Source organism: Tachysurus vachellii, chromosome 19 (assembly GCF_030014155.1).
Source record: "Tachysurus vachellii isolate PV-2020 chromosome 19, HZAU_Pvac_v1, whole genome shotgun sequence".
Lineage (NCBI taxonomy): Eukaryota > Metazoa > Chordata > Actinopteri > Siluriformes > Bagridae > Tachysurus > Tachysurus vachellii.
Window position 1 is genome coordinate 9,947,276 of NC_083478.1, and position 22,563 is coordinate 9,969,838.

At 40.5% G+C, this 22,563-nt stretch overlaps 1 protein-coding gene across 4 annotated transcripts in view; it reads right to left on the reverse strand.

Moving 5' to 3' along the window:
* Nucleotides 1-1,400: 1,400 nt before the first annotated feature.
* The window catches only part of flna (filamin A, alpha (actin binding protein 280)), a 28,391-nt gene continuing 7,228 nt past the window's right edge, over nt 1,401-22,563 (reverse strand). Inside the window, exons 3-47 of one of the 4 annotated variants that reach the window (XM_060895123.1) lie at nt 18,558-18,809; nt 18,361-18,458; nt 17,516-17,663; nt 17,210-17,406; nt 16,923-17,085; nt 16,589-16,789; nt 15,776-15,913; nt 15,572-15,698; nt 15,310-15,446; nt 15,014-15,210; nt 14,810-14,923; nt 14,576-14,719; nt 14,319-14,442; nt 14,017-14,177; nt 13,819-13,909; nt 13,548-13,717; nt 13,287-13,404; nt 12,921-13,183; nt 12,511-12,829; nt 12,188-12,361; nt 11,912-12,074; nt 11,657-11,817; nt 11,392-11,559; nt 11,188-11,311; nt 10,629-10,785; nt 10,365-10,554; nt 9,889-9,912; nt 8,755-9,002; nt 8,381-8,467; nt 7,527-7,626; nt 7,288-7,428; nt 7,060-7,188; nt 6,791-6,964; nt 6,535-6,696; nt 6,179-6,382; nt 5,933-6,085; nt 5,723-5,845; nt 5,329-5,595; nt 4,815-4,952; nt 4,574-4,689; nt 3,689-3,821; nt 3,235-3,411; nt 2,908-3,126; nt 2,530-2,733; nt 1,401-2,413 (exon numbers count right to left, since the gene is read on the reverse strand). In XM_060895123.1, the coding sequence (XP_060751106.1) occupies nt 2,229-2,413; nt 2,530-2,733; nt 2,908-3,126; nt 3,235-3,411; nt 3,689-3,821; nt 4,574-4,689; nt 4,815-4,952; nt 5,329-5,595; nt 5,723-5,845; nt 5,933-6,085; nt 6,179-6,382; nt 6,535-6,696; nt 6,791-6,964; nt 7,060-7,188; nt 7,288-7,428; nt 7,527-7,626; nt 8,381-8,467; nt 8,755-9,002; nt 9,889-9,912; nt 10,365-10,554; nt 10,629-10,785; nt 11,188-11,311; nt 11,392-11,559; nt 11,657-11,817; nt 11,912-12,074; nt 12,188-12,361; nt 12,511-12,829; nt 12,921-13,183; nt 13,287-13,404; nt 13,548-13,717; nt 13,819-13,909; nt 14,017-14,177; nt 14,319-14,442; nt 14,576-14,719; nt 14,810-14,923; nt 15,014-15,210; nt 15,310-15,446; nt 15,572-15,698; nt 15,776-15,913; nt 16,589-16,789; nt 16,923-17,085; nt 17,210-17,406; nt 17,516-17,663; nt 18,361-18,458; nt 18,558-18,809 (7,283 nt within the window). In that variant the 3' untranslated portion in view covers nt 1,401-2,228. The remainder of the gene's footprint in view (nt 2,414-2,529; nt 2,734-2,907; nt 3,127-3,234; nt 3,412-3,688; nt 3,822-4,573; nt 4,690-4,814; nt 4,953-5,328; nt 5,596-5,722; nt 5,846-5,932; nt 6,086-6,178; nt 6,383-6,534; nt 6,697-6,790; nt 6,965-7,059; nt 7,189-7,287; nt 7,429-7,526; nt 7,627-8,380; nt 8,468-8,754; nt 9,003-9,888; nt 9,913-10,364; nt 10,555-10,628; nt 10,786-11,187; nt 11,312-11,391; nt 11,560-11,656; nt 11,818-11,911; nt 12,075-12,187; nt 12,362-12,510; nt 12,830-12,920; nt 13,184-13,286; nt 13,405-13,547; nt 13,718-13,818; nt 13,910-14,016; nt 14,178-14,318; nt 14,443-14,575; nt 14,720-14,809; nt 14,924-15,013; nt 15,211-15,309; nt 15,447-15,571; nt 15,699-15,775; nt 15,914-16,588; nt 16,790-16,922; nt 17,086-17,209; nt 17,407-17,515; nt 17,664-18,360; nt 18,459-18,557; nt 18,810-22,563) is intronic. The other 3 variants (XM_060895124.1, XM_060895126.1, XM_060895127.1) reach the window with 3 other exon arrangements.

Here is a 22,563-nt window from a genome sequence, read left to right on the forward strand (position 1 = left end):
CCTGTTGGAAAATGCAATCTGCATCTCCATAAAGTTGGTCAGCAGCAGGAAGCATGAAGTGCTATAAAACTTCCAGGTATATGGCTGCGTTGACCTTGGACCTCAGAAAACACAGTGGACCAACACTAGCAGATGACATGGCACCCCAAACCATCACTGACTGTGGAAACTTTACACTGGACCTCAAGCAACGTGGATTGTGTGCCTCTCCTCTCTTCCTCCAGACTCTGGGACCCTGATTTCCAAAGGAAACGCAAAAATTTACTTTCATCAGAGAACATAACTTTGGACCACCCAGCAGCAGTCCAGTCCTTTTTGTCTTTACTTTTTGTTTTTTGTTCAGTTTCACTTTTTGAATGGAATTACTGAAATAAATCAACTTTTTGATGATATTCTAATTATATGACCAGCACCTGTATAGACATACATACATACATACACGTGTGTGTATATATATATATATATATATATATATATATATATATATATATATATATATACACACACACACACGTATTCACCAAAAAGAGCAGTTAGAACTGTTGCATGTTCCTTAAACACTGATTGAGCTGTAGCGGAGAGATAAACATCTTTTATCCTCTTAAGTTATTAAGGTGCAGTTAGTTATATTGTTCTGTCGTATTTGCGGCTTAGTAAATTCACTGTTGATTGCTTAATTAGTTTTATGGAATTATGGTAACAATTTTTACATTGTAATGACAAAGCATTTAAAAAAAATTCTACACACTTGTTAAAATTGCACGTTTTTGTGACATAAAAACAAGATGAAACATACCAGAGTTGCAATAATTTGGTTCAGAATGAACCACATATCCCATATAAATCATAAGTTCAAAAATAATTATCACACAACGGTCATCAATGAAATTATTCATTGTAATCTTATTCACTGAAGTGCTTTTTCTCATTAAAACATGCAAGCTCAACCAAATCACCACAAACCTTATGTCAAAATGTGCTTTGATCAGATGAGATTAATTACAAAATACCATAACTAGAATTCCATAACTGCGAAACATACCTTTGATGAATCATGAATAGCCAAATACTAGTTGATTTTTTTTTTTTTTTTTGCAAAACTTCATTTTAAATTATTCTTTTAAATAATATGTTCACTCACTCATTACTTCTGTGAATTTCGGGATTTTCTCAGGATCATCAGGTATTAGGTTAGAATAAACCAGGATAGCAGTAATATTGTGTTTGAGATTAAATGATACTGTAAGTGGAACTTACACTATATACCTTATATATGTAACCAAATGCAACTGACTCACAACTGCATGGTAAATCTAACATGCATGTTTATTAAAAAAAAAAAAAAAAAAAAAAAAAAAGAAACCCTAATGGCCTGTTAAAGAATCACCACATACTACAAGTTCAGACTGACATATTTAGGACAAAACTTTATTGATTATCAAAATACTGTAACTTTTAAAACATTGATTTTTTTTATTTTTTATTTATGCAATACTGGTAATACAAGGACAAAGAAATGAGTCAGAGGAGTGAGAGCAAGTGCAATAGGAGAAATCTTTTCAAAGAAAAAAATAATTTGCATTTATAAATCAGAATAATTTCTGGAAATGTCAAGAATAACATCCTTGTCCCCTTTAATTAGTCTCTGGCCCAATGAATCGTAATTAATGCACAGATGTCTTACTTTTTCTGACATTACAAGATTCTTATCATTGAAAGGTGATGGTGCTCAGCTCTACAAAGTGCAATGGAAAATAGAAGTCACACACCAAAGAAAATTGGGAACGCCACAAAACCGGCACCAGTTCTGAACCTGTTGTGTGAAAGGCACGAGCGGTATTATGAAGTAATACTGTCCCATCACCCAGTTGCAAGCCAAACTGTGCTCTTATAAAGGATGCAACTCTTCATCCTTTCTGTCGCTACTGACAGTTTAACTCCTATCCTAAAACAGGCAAGTGCACTGCTGCAGTGACCTCAAGTCTAATCAGTGTAGACCTTGAAGAATATGAGCCACCATAACCTGCACCTACTTAAACAGTACTGTTGAATGCAATGGGGGAACAAGAACAGTCTGCCTGTGCTAAGAGTATGAAATCAGACAAATTGAAACAAGTAGTACAAACTAAAGGGGAAAATAATGAGACAGCAAGAGAACATTCAGTGTTTATGTATCTTTGGTATGCAGGAGTCTTGCAGTGGCTGCTTATAACTTGAGGCATTAACATTTAGACAGTGATGTAGTATGGGCTCCCAGGAATATGCTCATCACCCCATTTCACCACCAGGATGTACTCGCCCTTCTCTTTCAGCTGGTAGGACACATTATAGAGTCGGTTGCCAAGGTGCTTAACCAGAATCTCCTCACAGGGTACTTTAGGACCATCCACTCCTACCAGAAGCATGTTTCGTCCTGTCAAATAAGCAAAAAAAAAAAAAAGTACATGTTAAAAGTTTGTTTTATCGAGACAAGCCCATCTTAACCAAAATTATACTGTATGTGAATCTAAATGTCATACAAAAACATACCTGCTTTGCTACAGTCTACACTGAAGCTATTTTTCTGGTTAATGAAGCCCTTTGTGAGCCCCAGGCCCTTAGCCACCACACGGCTGGCATCAGAGCTGCCCCAGCCTGGTGCTGCCTGCTGGGTGGAGGACACGCTACGGGTAACAGGATCAACCAATACTGAAGAGGTCTCATGCATACTGTGGCTTGTGACCAGACGAGAACCTAAAGCAAGAGAACATTCATTGAAACTACAAGTAAAAATGCAAACAAGCAACACCATGAAGATAAATGCAACAGAATTTCAAAAATGCAAAATCATACAAATAGATATACATATATTCTACCCATTTTAAGAAAAGCTGCATGTAACAGATTAAGGATGTATACATTTCTCACCTGTAATTTTTGCCTTGAAGGGGCTGCCTACAATGTGGTATGGTCCACCATATTTAATAGAAATCAGGTAGTTTCCAGGAGCCATTGGTGTGTAAGAGACCTTGTATCCTTCTGGGCATTCCTGACAGTCCATCTTCACCTTTGATGGTCCATCAATGGTCACAGCCAGTGCTCCAGGACCAGCTGAACTTGTGTTTACAATGAATTCACATGGGGATCCTGCACAGGAGATAAAAGAGGAGCATTTAAAAGTCAGGATTTTATGTTTTGTCACAAATGTCATACTAGACCTGCAGGGTTCTCAGAATACAGACGAATTATTCATACCAGTAGTTCCTCCCTCTAGACCAGCTCCATAAGCAGACACCATTCCTGGGTCTCCGGCCTGGCCCGTCTCTCCAACACGGATCTTGAAGGGACTTCCAGGGATGTGAGAGCCATTGAATTTCACATCAATCAGGTACAAACCATTCTCCCTAGGAATGAACCTTACTGCATATTTATCTGCAAGACCAAAAGAGAGAGAGTGTGAGTGAGACAACATTCAAATCAGCTGACTGATCATCAGGAGTACTTTAATCCAAGACAAAAGGAATTTATCCATTTTTTTTAAAATACCTCTCCATGTTTTGCACATATTGCATAGTATGGAGAACTGCATTTAAAAAAATAAATAAATGGAAAAAAAAACAAAAAACCACAACCTTGGGCATAGAGCTGTATAAAATAATGGAGTGTCACTCATTCAAGACAGTGGAGATCTACAGTCCAAGAGTTTTACCTTCATCAATCTCAGTGACGCAGCACTCTTCCAACGCTCCCGATGGGCTGTGAACTTTAGCATCTATAACTCCCTTTGCTCCATTGAGACTCACAGCAAAAGAAGCTGGCTGGTTCACCTTCAAACCGGACTCCTGCATTCATATAACACTTCACAAATCAACAGACATCGAATACACACCATAACTCTGTAGGGTTGGTCATAGCCCTTGAATAGAACATTGAGTTCTAGGTTAAACATTCTACATTGCTTACCTTCAGGCTAACAGAGTTAAAGAGAGGCTATTTGAGAGCATTACAAATCCCAATAAAGACAATTCTTATTATTGCTAAAATGAGCAGACATTGTATACAGATTGGGAGAAAAGAGCTCTCTTTAACTCTTTAGCCGATGGTTTCCATCCCTGCAGGCCACGTAGGGAGGGAAGAAAATCTGTTGGGAGCCTTTAGGACAAGGTACGAGAAATACAAACAGTCCTGCAGTATCCCACAATCCCCATCAACCCTCAACACAGCAGCAGTAGGACAGGCACACTTGATCCCTATATCTTCACTAAATTACATTAAAACAAGTGAAACAAAACACCTAACCTATAGTCTGACCAATTAAAGCTACACTGCCCAAACCTTTTCATATTGATAAATAAAAAAGTCAACAAACCTTAATTCAACTAATTTTTTCTCCTTCTTACCTCTTGCTCACATGGAATGATTAATCACAAGATAAGCTCATGTGCCTGCTAATAGCAAATCTAGTCTTTTAGAACAGTTCACCCTTCTCCCCATTTTTTGTAGTTGTGCTGTGCCTGAGCTTTTGTGCTGCTGTGCTGAGCGTCATCTGGGAATTGTATGGGTGGACAAATGTCTGTCTTCCTCGAAGCCTCACCTGAAGACTGGCAACAGAAAGGCGACGAGCATCATCGGAGGGTGAGGCGACAGGCACCACGAAGGGACTGTCAGGGATGTGCTCATCGTTGAACTTGATGGACACTTCATAGTCTCCTGCAAAGTAAGTCAAAAAACATTAACCAATATTCAATCACTAACAGTCATGATATTGGTTGTCATGAGAAAACCCAGGACTGCATGTTTTAAACAGATTAAACAGGACTTTGTCACTCTCTCACCAGGCTCCTGGACAACGTAGGAGACGCCACTTGATCCATCCTTACGGTCTTCAAAAGCGATCTCTGCTTTGCTGGGTCCTTCCACAGCAATGGATAAACCTCCAGCTCCAGCTTCACGAGTCCATATGCTGAACTCAGCTGAAGGACGCAGAATGAGAAATATCACTCTTTTGCCCTTCACAAATGTATTTAAATTGCAAGGATATTGATAGTCTATATATAGAGTATAAATAAAGCATTAGGGTCTGCTTCATGTTGAAAGCATGAAATGTAAAAAAAAAAAAAAAGTCACTTGTTTTCAGATAAAACTCAAACATCAATCGCTTGAGGTAAAAACTCAATAAAAAGAACAGCGCTAATAATGTTATGATGTTTAATCAAAGGGATTTACATTGCATTCTTGTTTAAGACCTTTCCAGTGCCAAGAAGCTAAAGTGTAAATTTTATTCAGCTAAAAATATTCAGAATTTGCCTGAATGTCAGATCTGGCAAGTACCCCTTCAGTTCCACCCACCTGGAACACCAGCCTCTGCTCTCTCCAGTCCAGGGCCTCCTGCACGGACCTTGTGTGCCCCTCCTTCTCCCAGAGGACCTACAGTGAACTGGAATGGTGATCCTGGTACATGCTGCCCCTGGTACTTCACGCTAACAGTGTGAACACCCATTTCAGTTGGAACAAAACGAATGCAGTAAGTATTGTTCTCTCCTTCCATGATCTCCGCCTTATGCACTTTCCCAGATGGGCTGGTCACCTGGGCTGTCATGTCGGCAATGCTGATTTCTGCAAGAGGGACATTAAAAAGGTTTTAAATCTGATTAATTGTATTTTGCTTTGAATAAGAGTGTCTGACAAAGGAGCAAATGTAAACTGGTAGCACAAATGTGACATTTGAGAAAGTGGCATTTACCAGGAATCTTCAGGCTCAGGTCACACTGGCTGCCAACATTGGCAACAGATGCAGCTGTCCTCTTGCGAGTGATACTCTCCTTCATTCTGCCTTCTCCGGTCACCTTCACTGTGAAAGCGCTGCCTGTGAAACAAGGGAGAGGGGGGGAAAGGTGTTAGAATTGCATATTTACTAGTATCCGTTTTGAAAGCACAATAAAATAAGACACACCTGGAACATGCTGGTCAGCAAATTTGATATTAATGATATAGTTTCCTGGCTCAGTGGGACAGTATGTGACCTTGCAAGTTCCGTCTTCTTGATCCTCAGTGTTAATGTCCACCTTACTGGGCCCTTCAATGGATAGGCTAAGGCCTCCATACCCTAGGCAAACAGAACCACACAAACTTATCAATTCATGTCAAGGACTTCAGTCTATCCAAAAATGAAATTCATAACTTTCAAAGAGATATTCACCTGCATCTCTGGTATCTATGATAAATTCAGCTGGCTCAAATGTGCGAGCCTCACTAAGACCCTGACCAGATACACAAACACGACTGGCATCAGCAATCTCTGACTGTTTGATCATGACAGAAATGGGGCTGTTGGGAATGTGGCGGCCATTTTTCTTAATGTTCACAAGGTGCTCTCCTATCTCTTTAGGCACAAATGAGACACCTAGAAAAGGATGACAAATTAAAAAAAACCCCAAAAGGTGAAACCTTTAGTAGAAGAATTTAATTCCTGCATTTACGTACAATAAAATGTGAGTAATTAATAATGTAAATAATAATGTAAGGTGATGACCAAAAGCTTAATGCCACACTTACCAACATGTCCATTACGAAGCATCTTGAGCAGACATGGCTCCTCACGACCAGAGGGAGTGGTGAGGGAGGCAGTCAGCTGGCTCAGGTCTAGTTCTCCAATGTCCAATGGGATATCAGCAGCAGAACCCACCTTCAGATGGGACATGCGCATGGAGTCATCTCCTGTGAACAGACACCCTCATGAGCATGCTGTGCTGAATCACATAAATAAATGAATAACAGTAGATATCCATGTCTGCTTAGCCAAATTACTGACCTGTGATCTTTGCCACGTAGGGACTACCAGGGATGTGTTTGTCATTATACTTGACAATAATGTTGTAGTCTCCAGGTAGAACAGGAAGATAAGACACAGTGCAAGTACCATCCTGGTTGTCAGTGCAGCTGATGTCAGCTTTTGACGGTCCCTCAATGGCCAGAGAGAGGCCACCTGATAAAGAACACAGCATTTGAACAAAAGCTCAGTTCTTGCTAATCCCAAATGTTCCACGAACAATGAGTGTGGAAACAAAAATATTACTGCACCTTCTCCAGCATCCTTGGTGTTAACAGTGAAAACTGCAGGCTTATTGACCATGCCATGAATGAGACCAGGGCCATAAGCAGTCACATGACCACTGTTGACATAATCCACATAGAACTGCAGTGGGCTTCCTGTAAAGGAACAAACAAACAATCAGTTGGAAGTCAGGCCTGGTTATTTTTCTGAATGCATTTTCCCCAAGTTCTCACAGTATACAGTACGTGTCGTACCTGGAATGTGTATTCCATCATATTTGATATCCATCTCATGCAGTCCAGCCTCAGTAGGTGCAAACTTCACAGTTACTGTGCCGTCTTTGTTATCTGCAATGTCTGGTTTGGCCACTTTTCCAGAAGGCATCCTTACTTCACCTGAAGATCATAAAAAGGTATCAACATTTAAAGACCATCCCCAAAAGTGTATTTTACAAACTGTAACCAAGGAGAATATAACTGTTTAGAAAATATACCCGTGATCTCTCCCTTCTGAATAGTAAATGGAATGACCAAGTCGAAAGGTCTCAGTCCAGCCACATCCAGTCCGTTCATTCCCATAGCTCTGTCAGTTGCCTGGGAGGCAGAGAGAAATGATATAAATCTGAGCACAAGTTCTGAATTGATTTAGCTTTATTTCAACCATAAACAGTTCAACATTTGAAAATCCTGCTCAATTGGATAACCAGTATCTAGAATTACAGTTTAAAGTAAAATCTTAGATCAAAATATATAGCATTAATTTATTTGAATTATGATTATTTAAAATCTAACACTATTTACTATGCCAAAGAAAAGATTTGACAGTTCAGAGTGGGAATTAAATCCCCCAAAAAAGGAAAAGATAATGGTAATGACGACAAGGATGATGTAGCCACCAACATGGACACTGTAAGAGTGAGGACATCATGAGAGAAGAATAGGATCAAGTCATGTCTGTGATTCACGAGTCTGAACAATAGCAGTGAAAGCCAAGCAGACAGAAAACAAGTGACTCATGGGGGAAACACCACAAAAAAAAAAAAAAAAGAACCAATAATCTAAACAAAACCACATTGCAATCAGCATATAGCAGCACCCAACAAATAGCATTAAGGTCTGACACACATCTAGCCATTTTGTTAAATGCAGACTTCCACATTTATTGCTTTCAAAATGGCCAACACTTTTTGAATGGCAACAAAATAGGAGTTAGATAAAACAGGGTAGGGCCTACACCCACAGGACAAGAATGGAGATGGAGCTGGAGAATGGAGAGAGAGAATGTTGAGGGACAAATGAGGGTGGACATGATGGATAGGGAGGAAAGGGGGTGGGGGAGTGTCAGTACCCATGGCTGGCCCCTGTTGGGCGCGTAGGCGTACTGCGGGACCTGCGTCTGCTGCATAAGTTGGTCAGGGGAGGCACCTTCCAAAGCCTGAGACAGGATGACACAATCAAGAGTGAAATAATCCTAACACTTAGGAATTATATTGATAAAGATCAGGTCTGGGAAGTTGGTTATTAAGTATGAAGTCTCAACCTGTTTTGCAATGTTAAAGAAGTCTCAGACACCAGAATATCACAAACCTTAAACTACCTGAACCCACAAAAGCCATTTAAAAGCCATATTAAAACCCGATAAGTATTCTTTCCAAAATTAAAGTAGATGTGGAAATTAATACAGGCCTGGCCAATATGTAAATTTACAAAATGTCTACATACCATGACCTGGAAGGGGCTGTTGGGAATGTGTTCGCCTCCAAAGCGTACACAGATGACGTACTTTCCAGGTTGAGGCGCTGTATAAAAGATATCAAAGGTTCCATCCTCATTCTCAACCACATCCACATCCACCTCAGCACCATCTGGAGTGCACACTGTACAGGTCACCTTCCCTTTCCCAGCAGCTTTTGCATCCACAGTGATAACGGTCTGTTCCCCGATCTGTATAGTGGGACCGACTCCAGCACCTGTTGGACACCGAAGAAAAACATTTTTACCTGAAAATTTGTGGTTGCAGCCACTGTTTTTTTTTTTTGTTCATTTTAAGTTTTAGCTCAACTATCCAACCATGTAGAATATTCATTCCACCATGCATTCTGCCTCAGCATGAATCTATGACACCATGGAAACAGAGAGCAAGAAGAGAAGGTTAAAATGTTAATCAGAATAGCTGAATGTTTTGTTGTGGCTTTTGCACAATTACACATCCAGAACATCTCAGACCACATAACCCTGAGAGTCATTACACTAAATTTGGCAGACCTGTAAATAAATAAAAAAAAATAAAAAAAGCAGTCCTCACTTGTGTTCAACTGCGATAAACCGTTAAATCATCCTTTCATGTGTCTGTTACGCAAGTTGATCTACTGGTATGGGACCATTATAAGTTCATTAATACAGATTATTTCTGTCAAAAGGAAAATTTTTTAAATGTTTATAACAACATTTATAATATAATATAAATATAATAAATTATATATTTCAGTACCCTTACTAGCACATTCTACCTTTTCAGCCACAGGAAAGTAAGGCTCAAGTTAGTTATTAGTCTTTCATCTCCAACAGCACATGCTGTCTGTTATGCCATTAAAAAAAAAAAAAAAAAAAAGAACAGAGATAAAGAGGGTCGACCCAAGTCCCTGACCCAAGACCACCAGCTATCCTCAAAATGTGTTAAAATATATAAAATTATCCTCCAGTGTTAAACATTAGTTTTAAAAAAGTAGATATCATACGAATCAATAACAATCTAGATGTTTATAAAAACGGTGTATTCCATCAGAAAGCATTACAGCACCATTCTGCATGCAAAGAGTGTCAAGTCTGGAGCAAGACATTTATCAAAGCGCTTACCCAAACCATGACCTCCGATTGAGACTGTGAGCCCGTGAGAAGCAGAGAGTGAAAAAGTGAAATGTAAAAGTCAGAACAAAATACAACAAAATGTGCTCAAAAAAGAAGAAAAACATTTAAACCAAGTGGTGAATAGAGCGTGCTGGAAATGTGAGCAGCTCTGCACAAAAGGTGACATGTCCAAGTGGATGATAGGCTGGGAGCCTCACACACAAAAACACTTAAAATATCCCCCCCCAATAGGATCCTAAACTGTCCAGCTTAAGCACTGAATTAAGACAATCCAAATCTTAGAGTTTAAAAAATAATAATTAAAAAAAGCTATTGTAGTCCAAACATTTTAACATGGTTCACACTTTGTTTTCTGAAAAATGTGCTTAATGTACATACATGAATCTGCGGGGAAAAAAAAAACAAACAAACACACCACTAGTAACCCTAAGTGGATTGAGGGTCCATGATGTTGAAGGGCCTACCTGTGACTGTGCATTTGCTGGCGTCTCCTGTAGGAATAGCTCGAATGCGATATGGGGAATATGGGATTTCATCTCCACCATATTTAATAAGGATGGTGTAGCGACCAGTCATATCTGGCACATAGGAGACTAAATAAGTCCCATCCTGGTTATCACGAATGTTGGCCTTCTTGGGCTTCCCTTCTGGATCCTGAAATAAACAAGGATTAATATAACAGCTATCCAACCATTTTCCATCCACCACACTTCTACGGTAGCACTTACAGTAATCTGGACAGCCAAAAGTCCCTCTCCTGCATCCTTGGCATCAATGGTAAATTCCACTGGCAGGCTGGCAGGCACTCCAGTAGTGTTAAGACCAGGGCCACTGGCACGCACCTTACTGGCATCATGTGTGGGCAAAACCTTCAACTTATAAGGGCTATAATAGAACGAAATGTATATGAGAAATAGAGAACAGTGAACTAGCAATAGAAACATTTACATAGAATACCACCTAACAATCCTCAATTCAACAAAAAGAAAAAAAAAAAAAAAAAAAGTTGAATTTTGAGTATAAAAGAGTGCTGTTCCAAGTTACACATACATAATTATCGCATCTATGCTCTCTACACAACATTGTGAAGACTAGAGCACACATTACTGCCCTATTACTGCAAATAACAAGCATCATACTGTAGTATCTGAAGGGAACTACGATAACAGCACAAACTTTCACATCCATTTAGAATATATGAATGTGAGCCCATGTCATCAATGGGAACTGACCCAGGAAGTGTTAGAGAAAGTAAGAGTACTGAATCACTATGAAACAGATATGAACCTGCGTGGGATCTCCTCATCAGCATACAGCACATTAATGGAATATGGCCCTTCCTTGGTGGGCACATAGCTTACAGAGTGAGTCTGGTCTCCATTATCCACCACCTCAACTGGCTCCACAACACCTGCATAAGGCACATACAAATATAAGCATATTCCAGGTAACGGTGAATAATTTTTAACAGTTGCAAACTCACTCGCTCACCTTTGGGCCCCTGCACTCGGACTTGTAAAGGAGCTACTCCTGCCTTGCTGGCATCTACAGTGAAGACCTGAGGGATATTAGCTCGTACATTGGTTCCAAGACCCTGGCCTTGGCATTTGACCTTCGTGGGATCAACAGTATCATGAACAGGCACAGAGAATGGGCTTCCTATGAGAGCAAACAATAAAAGAAATGGGTTAGTTATTGTCAAAAAAATAAAAAAAAAAAATTACATAGCATTTGAAAAAACAACAAACACACTAACCAGTGACAGGTTTTCCACCATATGTAACATTAAGGTTGTATGTTCCTGGCTCATATGGGATGTACTCTACAGAGCAGCTGCCATCTTTATTATCAGTGCAGGACATCTTGGCTTCTGATGGTCCCTCCATAGCTAGGCCCAGGCCTCCTGTACCAGCCCCACTAAACAGACAATGAAAGCGGAAGTAAATGCCATACAAAAATAAAAAAAGGGACCAAGTTCTCCAACTGTCAAAGCCTCTAGCTAAATACCAACCGTGTCTCTACAGTGAATTTGTTGGGTTTGTTGGTGATGCCAGCCTGTAGTCCTGGACCATGCACACGCACACGTGCAGGATCACAACCCTCGGTTACAGGTACACGGAATGGACTGTTGGGTACTGGGGCACCATCATAAGAAACCTCTACATTATGTGGACCTGTGCAGAGAAAATATTTATTGAGCCAACACAGAAAATTTGAAGTTATTGAATCAAGACCAAAAGATGGCTTCAACATGAATTGCTTTATTACTACAAGACCTAAGGCTTACCTTCTTCATAGGGAGTGTACTCTACTTTGTAGGTACCATCCCCAACGTCCCTAATAAGAGCCTCGGTGCAGTTTCCAGATGGATTGTTGATGCAGGTCTTGATGTGATTGCCACCAGTTTTTGTTAGGGCACGAGCATCAACAGTGAAATCCGTGGTAGCTTCTCTAAAAACCCCTTCAAGATAATTTCAAAAAAAATCATTAACATTTTTAAAAGATTAGGATTTTAATGTTACATAGGTTTCAAAATGTACCCAAATTCATATTCAACAAACTTAAATATGGTGATGTGAACCCCAAATGCATTTAAATCCAGAAAACTACCTTTGCCTTCAACTCCAGGTCCAAAGACTTTTACACCACTGGTTTCAACAGCTGGCTCCACATTTAGTCTTGATGGGAAGTTTGGCACATCCTGGCCACCATAGCGGATGGTAAGAGTGTACGCTCCAGGATATAGGGGAATGTAGGTGATGGTATAAGTTCCGTCTCCATTATCCTGGATGTGCACCTCGGCTTCAGTTCCATTATCAGAGATTATCTCAATGGTTAATTCAGCAGGGCCAGCATTGGTGCAGTCTACCACAAACTGGCCGGTCTCTCCAACCTTAGCTCGCTCCAAACCTGGACCAGAACAACGGACCTATAGACAGAAGCAATGCAAAAAGGTCAGAAAAAAGATCTAATATAATAGGTGTGGTTAAGCATTTATCTGAAATGCAAAATTGCCCCACCTTAGATGGGTCAGTGGGAGCTACAGCCTCAACAGGGAAAGGGCTTCCTGGGATAGGAGCACCATCGTAAGTGAGCTCCACCTCATAGGGTCCCTTGTCCCTAGGGATGAAGCGAACTTGGCTGGTTTCTGGGCTCAACCCTGGTTCCACCTTACAGGGCACAGATTTACCACCAGGTCCAGTCACCTTTGCAGCAACCTTACCCTGACCACCTGCACCCTTCGATTTGACTGTAATCTCTTGGTCTTTTCCGACGGTCATCTCTGAGTTTAAAAAAAGAAAACGAGACAACTCAGAAAAGCACATAAGAATAATCAACAAACTAGAAAAATCACATTCAAAAGGTCAAAAGAACACATGACTTACTGTTGCCAAGGCCTGAAACATTGACCTTGCTAAGATCAAGGGAAGGAGCAACAGGCACAGCAAAGGGAGTTTTGGGAATGGTGTCACCGCCATAAGTTACATTCACACCCAAATTACCCTGGGGAAAAAATAAATAAATAAATTTGATACATAATAATAAGGACCAATAAAAAGATGCTTTTGAATATTTGAGTCTCAATAGCAGTTCCAGTAGAGACTCAAAAGACTGTAAATGTTCTACCACAAAAATCATGTACTTACTTGTTGCACTGGAGTATATTTGACAGTGTACGTGTTGTCGTGGTTGTTGATGATATCAAAGTCCCTCACTGCCTCACCCTTGTTGGGGCCAGTAAACTGAGCATCCAGCTTGGCTTTACCCGCACCCTTAGTATTCACAGTAAAATGAGTTGGTTTGTTTAGTTCCACACCTGAGGATGATAAAAGGAAAATTAGGTGCTTATTTAACCTCTTCGTACATTTCTGATGGTTTGGTTCACAATTCTCAAAGAGATGGGTTTTGTTTTGTCACCTGAGCGACTAAGACCAGGTCCCTCTGCTTTGACTTTGCTGGCATCATGAGAGGGATCCACTTTAATTCTGACTGGTGACATTGGAATAGGCTAAAAAGATAACAATAAAAAAAAAAAAAAAAAAAGTACATCAGAGACAAGGAACTCCAACCTATAAGCATGCAGACACCAATACACATGCGTGTACCTGGTCTTACCTGGTCTGCAAACAGCACCATGATAGTGTAGCTGCCAGCTCCTGGGGGAGTGTATTTAACTGTGAAGGTATCATTATCATTTCTGATTATGTCAAAGTCGATGTCAGACTCGGCTGGTCCCACAACACCAGGAGCACACTTAATCCCAATGCTGATATCACCTAAAAAGACATGACATCTTTCAATCTTTGATATTATGGAGACAAGGAAGATGAATCTGCTGAACCAAAAATCAAATGAATATAAAATATTCATTTGATTTTTAATATATATAAAAAGTATTAAAATGAATATAATCATACCCTGGCCAGCCTCTGCACAGTCCACAGTGAAATATGTTGGTTCGAAAGCCTTCAGACCAGTCTTGGCAACACCAGGTCCAGACACTTTCACTTTATTAGGATGGCATCCAGCTCCAACATTCATCTACAGTTTTAAAATTAAGATTCCAGCAGCATTAGGCAAACAAACAAAAAAACAAAAAAAAAAACACAAATGTAAAAACCTGTACAATTCTATATTCTATGTGAAATTGTTTGTCAGATTTTTATAGACTGACCCTGAAGGGGCTTTCTGGTATATTGACCCCACCCCAAGACACCATGACTGTGTGCTTAATGGGCTTGCGCGGGGTGTAGCTGCAGCTGTATGTCCCATTACCATTATCCTTAACCTGCACATCAACTGGGTTTCCATCTCTGTCCTATTAGAGAAAAAAAACAGAATCATTGTCCTTCTATTTTGATCTGTGCTTTAACACACACACAAAAAAAAAAAAGATGTAAATGCGTACCTGGGCCTGAATCTTTAGAGGTGCTTGGCCTCCAAGTTTGGCATCCACTGTAAACTCTGCTGGCTTTCCAACAGCCAGACCAGTGCTCTGAAGTCCTGGGCCATAGGCCTTCACCTGAAATACAGATGAGCAATATGGTAAGTGCAATGCCCCCCTTACCCCAGCAAGTATTTTGTCTAAGAGACATAGAACTCATCTCTATACCTTGTCAGGGTAAAAGTCTCTGTCTGGTGCTGGTTTGATCTCAGCCATAAAGGGGCTGTGCTGGATGTCCTCATTTTTACAGAGTACATGTACTGCATACTCGCCTGGCTCAGTGGGCCAGTAGCGCACATCGCAGGAGCCATCACCCTTATCATCACACTCAATCTTAGCTGGAGATGGGCCCTCCACAGAGAAACCTGTACAGGAAGTCAAGCATTACAGTATATGCCAATTGGTCTGACAACTAAAGTTTCCCAAGAATCAGAAATATTAGTGAAAGTGCTTGAGAAACTCACCCAAAGTGCCAACGTCATCTCCAACTGCCTCCACCACAAAGTCTGCCGATTTGCCAACAATGCCACCTTCCAAGCCTGGGCCCCATGCCCGCACCTGCTGTGGCCCAGCCTCACTGCTTAATTTCACCTCAAATGGACTGAAATAGGAAAAACAACAAAAGATGTTAAAGGAGAACAAGAAAAAACATAAGATTTAGAACATTTTATTTTGAAATGAAGATTGTTTGCTATAACAAAAATATTATCAAATATTCTATCTAACCTGCGAGGAATATGCTGACCACCCCAGGTAATGGTAATGATGTAGTTTCCAGGTGTGGTGGGGTAATACTCAAAGTAATAGACTCCATCTCCAAAATCTTTCCTCTTACAGGGCTCCTCCAGACCCTCTGTAATGCACACAAATAGTGTGTTTTAAAAAAAAAATAACTAAATAAAAGATCAGTTTTTCCTCAGCACCACTTACTCGGCCCTTTGATGGTGACCTTCAAATCTCCAGTGCCAGCTCCTTTGGTATAGACCTTAAACTCTGCAGTCTCCTTGATCCTCAGGCCTTTGGGCTGCAAACCACGCCCTTTAGCTCTGCAGAGACTTGGGTTACATGCTGCAAAAGGACATGAGAAATGATTAAAGCATCATACTTCAAACATGTACGAAGTCAATGCTTTGAATGGTAATGCTTTCGGAAATGGCCAGGAAACTCCAGACATTGTGCAATGAAGATAAGGAGCTGGCAGTGGCAGAGCTACATATCTGTAACAAGCATGGTTAGCTAAAATAGCAGCTTGAGGTATTAGTAAAGGAAATGACTGTTATCATGAGTGTAATACTTTTTTAATTGACATACTTTAAAAATAACTGCTTAAAGTTTCACTGAGTCATTAGGATGCCCCACAATTTCCAAGTAATGGCTCATATGAATTTTTTATATTAAAAGGGCACTATGAGTGAGTTACATGAAAACATGCAGCAGGTCAACAGAAAGCAAAGTACCCAACAGATCCAAGATGACAGGAAAGCACGTCAGTGGTCAAGAGTCTGATCGATCCAAAACAAAAATAAATAGAAGAAAGGCCAGCTACAGATCACAGTCCTTCAGGAAGGAGAGAGTATTGTCAAGGAAGAAATAATAGCCAGGGAAATATAACAAGAGAGAAAAAATAAACCACACCACAGGACCTTGCACTGTAAAAGACATGAATGTACTTTCTAGGACTCTTTCCTCTTTTCTACAACCCTCATGCCTGCTAGTTCTACTTATTCCCTACTGGCTCCTCACCTTCTCCAATGCTGACTGTGTACGGGCTCTTGGAGATCTGGCCCCCAGCAAACGTTATGTAAATTGTATGCTGGCCCTCCTGGGTGGGTTTATAGGTGCAGCGGTAGCTGCTGTTGCCCTTATCCTCAATTTGGCACTGTACTGTGTCCTTCTTTCCACTGGGATCAATAATGACCACCTCAATTTCTCCCATTCCAGCACCTGAAAATGAAAGTTCAACAGTTTATCATTTGTAAATATAATCTCATCTTTAAATTATTTAACAATACAACCCAAAACTGATTGCCCAGTAAACAATTCTGACATTGAACTTGATCTGCATTTTTGTGGTTACCAGCAGTATAGACGTCAAAGTAGGTGGTTTTATTGGCAATGTTGCCCACAGCCTCAAGACCTGGCCCCTGGGCAGTAACCTTGCTGGAGTCACCCTGAGCCATCCCCACCTCCACTTCAAATGGGCTCTTTAAAATATGCAGTCCTGCAAACAGCACTGTTACCTAAAATGTAAGATAAGGGTTACATGTTAAGACTAACAGGGAGAAATCATACGTATTATGTGTGTGTACTAGAGAATGAGCATTATTGATTAACTTCGTTATATAATCAAATATGACAAATTACCTTATGTGAACCAGTTACTTTAGGAACATAGACTACTGAGTAAGTGCGATTCTTGTCATTGTTGGGAGTGACTTTAGCCTCTTCACGATGGCCAGCTGGGTCTTCTACATAAACCAGCACCTCCCCCTGGCCTGCGCTGATTGTCTCCACAGTGAACAGGGCCTTTTTCATCACTACGTTACCAGTGGGCTCAATGCCTGAACAGAACAAAAGAGTTCTATGCAATGCCTATGGATATCTATTCAGCGAATTAACAGATTTGACTGAGCTTTTTATTATGAAAATAACACTTGATAAAAGTTGTACCTGGGCCATAGGCACGAGCCTTTTTGGGGTTGAGTTTTGGGCGCAATGGGGCACCAGGCTTCAGCTTTGCCTTAGGGAACTGTGACAGGTATGTCATAACCGAGTGTTCATCCACATTGGGATCAACAATTTCCTCTGGAGTGATGACCTGATAGAAACAACAATAAGCAGGTGAATCAAATCCAAAAAAACAAAACAGGACCAAAAAAAAAAAAACCCGTTTGCACAAGTTTGTCATAACAGAAACAGTCACCGTGGAGACAGCCACCTTTCAGACCACATGCCAGTCTGTGGCATTAGATGGCAGGCACAAGTCACGCGACAAGCAGGAAACCACACTTGTAACTGGCAGCATGCAATACACCAGACTTGGTAAAAAAGAAACCTATTACAAAACTTCATTGGACACTTTCATTTCTGTAGTAGCAAAAATACCTCTCGCATTTACCAGAGACTATAATGTAATGTAATCATATTTAATGCATGTCCCTAATACCCACTTATGTTGGTCAGACTTTCAGGAACATTTCTATCAATGAAGGGATTATCATCTTTTATTCTATCTTTTATTCTATTGTTAGCATCTATTATTATCTTCATAAATGAGATTACATTAGTGTCTCAGTTGAAGCATAAAAAGGGCTCATACACCAAGCAACAGCAATTATAGTCAAAGTACACTATGGTATAGACAACCAACAAGGAAACAAGAAGCTTTTAAAAAGAAGCTTGAAAGCAGAACATTTTAATAAATTATTTGCATTCAAATTGCTTGAATAATTCAAGGACTCATTTTAGTCCAAGTGATAAGGAGGATTCAGTCTCAGACAACAGAAGTTAGTCACCTGAGGAACACCAAGCCACTCGTCAGCCTGCTGCATAGCCTCGCGGGCGTTATCCACAGGCTTTGTCTGATCCCAGGAGTCCCAGTCCGGACACAGACCTGAAAAGTTACAGAATTAATTTTATATGTATGGTGTCAGATAGCCAGACACAGCCAATACAATTTTTGATTCTTCCCACACCCACTTCAGTGACCTACCTGGAGCACAACTGTCCACTAGTGCTCCCAGAGCTTTGCCTGACTGCCAGTCCCGGCTGAAGTTGGTTATAGGCAGCTCGGGCAGTTTGTTCTGGATCCAGCCCAGGAGCCTCTGCTTTGGCGTTTTCTGCTTGGCATCGTCTGTGTCCTCTTCCTCGTCCCACATGGGCATGGAGATAGAGTAGTGCAGAATGAGGGTCCATATCAACCCAAGGATGAGCTTCAGGTTCCCGTCCACAATGGCTTTACTGTCTGTTGGGGAGGGGGTATTGATTTGTTAGGAAAGATAAGGAGAAAGAAGCGACTGCATATACCAAGTTTAAAAAAAAAAAAAAAAAAAAAAGGTTTAAAAGTATGTGTTGTATTTTCTTCCCCCTTTCCACAGATAAAACATTATATATATTGATTGTTGACCATTTTCTATGCTTAAGTTTTAAATAGAAATTACTGTCTACTGAAATTAAATACAGTATGCTACACATTTTCCTCGCATATCCAAATTTGCCATGAAGTTAAACTGCATGGATGGATGCAGTTGACTGCATGGATGGTTTTCACTGTAAATGAAGGCAAAAAGCCAGATTGTTTTAAGTCAAAACGCTTTTTGTCCTCATCATAGTAGGATTCTAACCCTTTTAAATGGTGATGGCAGAGCAATGTGACCGTGGCCGCCAGCAAGGCCAGCAGATATACCAACAGAAAAGCAAAACGTATTAGCCATCTCCACCCAGTTTTAAAATAAATACACGAAAGATCTTAACCTATAATAACTATTAGTCATGCTTAGCAATCACACTTCTCTTTTCTCTGAACAAAAAGTACACACCCATCTGACCCTCTGAGTGCAAACTGCCACAACTTGCAAGAGCACTAATGCAACATTACAAGTAAAAACTCTTCTCTAGCCCAAGCTTCTTGTATAATGCAAATGGTTACCAGATTTTGACACAGCCCATATACGTCTGGAGTGTCTTGTTTCAAACTTAACAGAGCAATGTGCAAAATCTCTATGGAAAAGACCCTTTAGGTACAACTCCATTTCAGTACCTCCTCCGAAACTGAGTAAATGGGGCTTGAGTCAATTAATAATCATTATGGATTTCAGAACAGTGGGCAACACATTCACCTTGCAGCTAGACACAGGCCCATGCAGGTGTGCCACAGTGTAGGGCTCTAACGATTCACATAGCTGCTTTTGATCCGTAAATGCTGTGTCACTCCAGGCTCATTACTTACCAACTGAGCCAGAAGCACCCTCAACCCATTAGCACATAGGAAAAACAGACAAAACAGTCCTAAATAGAAACCTAAATGTTCTGTATATTTTAAGATCTCATAACATTTCAGCCTGCTCATGGCTCACACTCTACTTATCCAACGATCCTGCTGCCATGTTAAACAATACATTTGCAATGATTTGCCTTCTCCAGAGTGTGGTCTACAAACCACACTAACCTCTCCAAAGTTAGTTGGAATTCAGCTTGGGTTCTGGCAAATGAAACTGGACTATTGAAGAATCTCTGATCCATTTGCTTTCAGTGTGAAAAACATAACACTGGGTGCCAAAATAGAAGATCCGTAACTCTATTATTCTAACAGCCTAGAAGTGTTTAAGGGAAAAGGGTCATTTCTAACATGTCCAAAAGGTATGATGGTGCACTTATGAAGCAGAACTTTGGACAGCTTAGTCCCTCTTAATTGTTAAGAATCAGAAGGTGATCAGGGGAAGCACATTTCTAACAGCATTGTCTATGTTCATATGACTCCTAAGCTGAACAACTCTATATTGAAAGGGTGTGTATGCGCGCACACACACAGAGACAGAGACAGAGAGAGAGAGAGAGAGACAGAGACAGAGAGAGACAGAGAGAGACAGAGAGAGACAGAGAGAGAGAGAGAGAGAGAGAGAGAGAGAGAGAGAGAGAGAGAGAGAGACACACACACACACACACACACACATGTGTGTTAAACAGGTTGACACTTGTTAGTGGTATCAGAGGCACTTGTATTATGAGTTGTTGAGTACAGAGGGTGTGGAGAAGCCACACCCTCTGTACTGAACAGATCGTCCCACATAAACAACCACAAGCTGCTCTTCAAGCTTACAACACACTACATTGTGTTATTTGTAAAATAACTCGATTCCCTTTTCAAGCTAATTCACCTACCAGCAAATTTGTGAACAGTGGGAGGAAACCAGGTGACCTGTAAGAAACCCATGCGGAACCCATTCATAAACTGCGATAAGCAGTAGAGATTTCCATACACTTGGGAACCATGTACCTTCTCTTAATTGCTTTTCCCTACCTTTTGAAAAACCCTGGGAACAATTATGATGCAAAAGTGTGCACTTGTGTCACTGGCTCTCCAACACTCATCACCAAAACATCACAGACTAGCAAACATGAAACACGACAGGAATCTGCAACAAGCTCCCCACTATGCTCAGGCCTTTTTTGGACATGATCTAGGCTAGCCATGAAATTCCCAAACCAGGCATTCTTGCAAAGAAAAACAAGTAGGGTAGATGTGAGAACAGATTAAATAAAATAAAAAAAAAAAAAGAAAAAAAAAAGCCTGACAGACAGTAAAAACCCAGAACAATGTTTATGAATCTAGGTGGGGTAGTTGAGGCATAATAAACAAGTTATTTCAGATTATCGGTTTCTTGGATATGAGCACAGATATTCCAAAGCATACATTCCCATGACTCACCGTCACTCTGGGCTCAATAAACTACAGCATCTGACGTCAACACTCCCCTCTGACCCCACACCCAGACCTCTGATGCACAATGCCATGTACCACCGCAGCAGACACTCTCCCAGACTACTAATCTTATAGGAATGACTCATCAGCCTAGATCAAGTGCAGGGATGTGATCAAACCCATAAAAGTCCCAGTTAAGGTAAATGCTGTCTATACTAACTTTAGAACTCATACTCAGAATCCAAACTTCATGAGGGAGCAGAAAAGGAAACACCATTTCAGCATGTATTCCATGTAGGAAATTGCACACATTCCAATAGGTCTTATCAAGTCTTGACCTGAAATCTGGATAAACACTCACATAGAGATTTAATGAGTCAGAGAGCATGCTTACAAACTAAGGGTTGCTTATACACCTCAGGACCCAGCCCAGTGATGGATACAACCTTGTGTGCACCCAGGTTTAATACCATGTTAGCCTGTATTTCAGCTTATCTGATAGTTAAGACCCAAAAACTCAAGGAACCATTGCATCAACACCTCAGATTTAAAAAAAAAAAAAAAAAAAAAACCTGACGGCTGCTACATTACCACATATAGGAAAGCTTTCTGAAATACACAATACACGGTATACACACGTATTCTCAAGAGGATGAACTTTGTAAGCAAACTTCCTTTCTTTTATTTCTGCTGCTTCCAAAGGTCCCTCCCTCCTCCTTAGCCTGCCTCCATCCCTCCCTCTCTTTTGGAAATGTTCCTCCTGGTTTTTTAGCCTTAAAAGGGCAGAAGCAAACTTGATCCTGGCAGGCCACCCATTTCCCTGCACAGCGGTTTCTGATTACAACGAGGGAGGGAACAGAGGGAGGAGGGAAGGAATGGCAGGGAGCAAAAAGCCTTGAACAGAGAAAAAGTGCTGTGTTCAGACTTTTGTAAAACCCTATATTGACAGAGCTGGATTGTCATTTGGCTCTTCTTGTTCTGTGGCAAATTATTCCATGCCAGACTCCATCCTTTATCCTCACATATCACACACAAACTGGAAAGTTTATGTTTTATGTAGCTTCTAATAAGAAAATTTTGTCATGGATTGAAACGTACTGCAAGTTCAATATGTCCTGAGATTGATACTTTGCATTTATACATCAATTAACAGCAGTTGAATTGACTGATAGCTAAAGGAACTGCTGGGAACCAAAGTAGGATTTTAAATTTTAGCACATTTTTTGTGCCTAGTAACAGAGGACATGACAACATACCATAAAACCCAAGGGTACCCTAATCATTCCATTGCATCTCA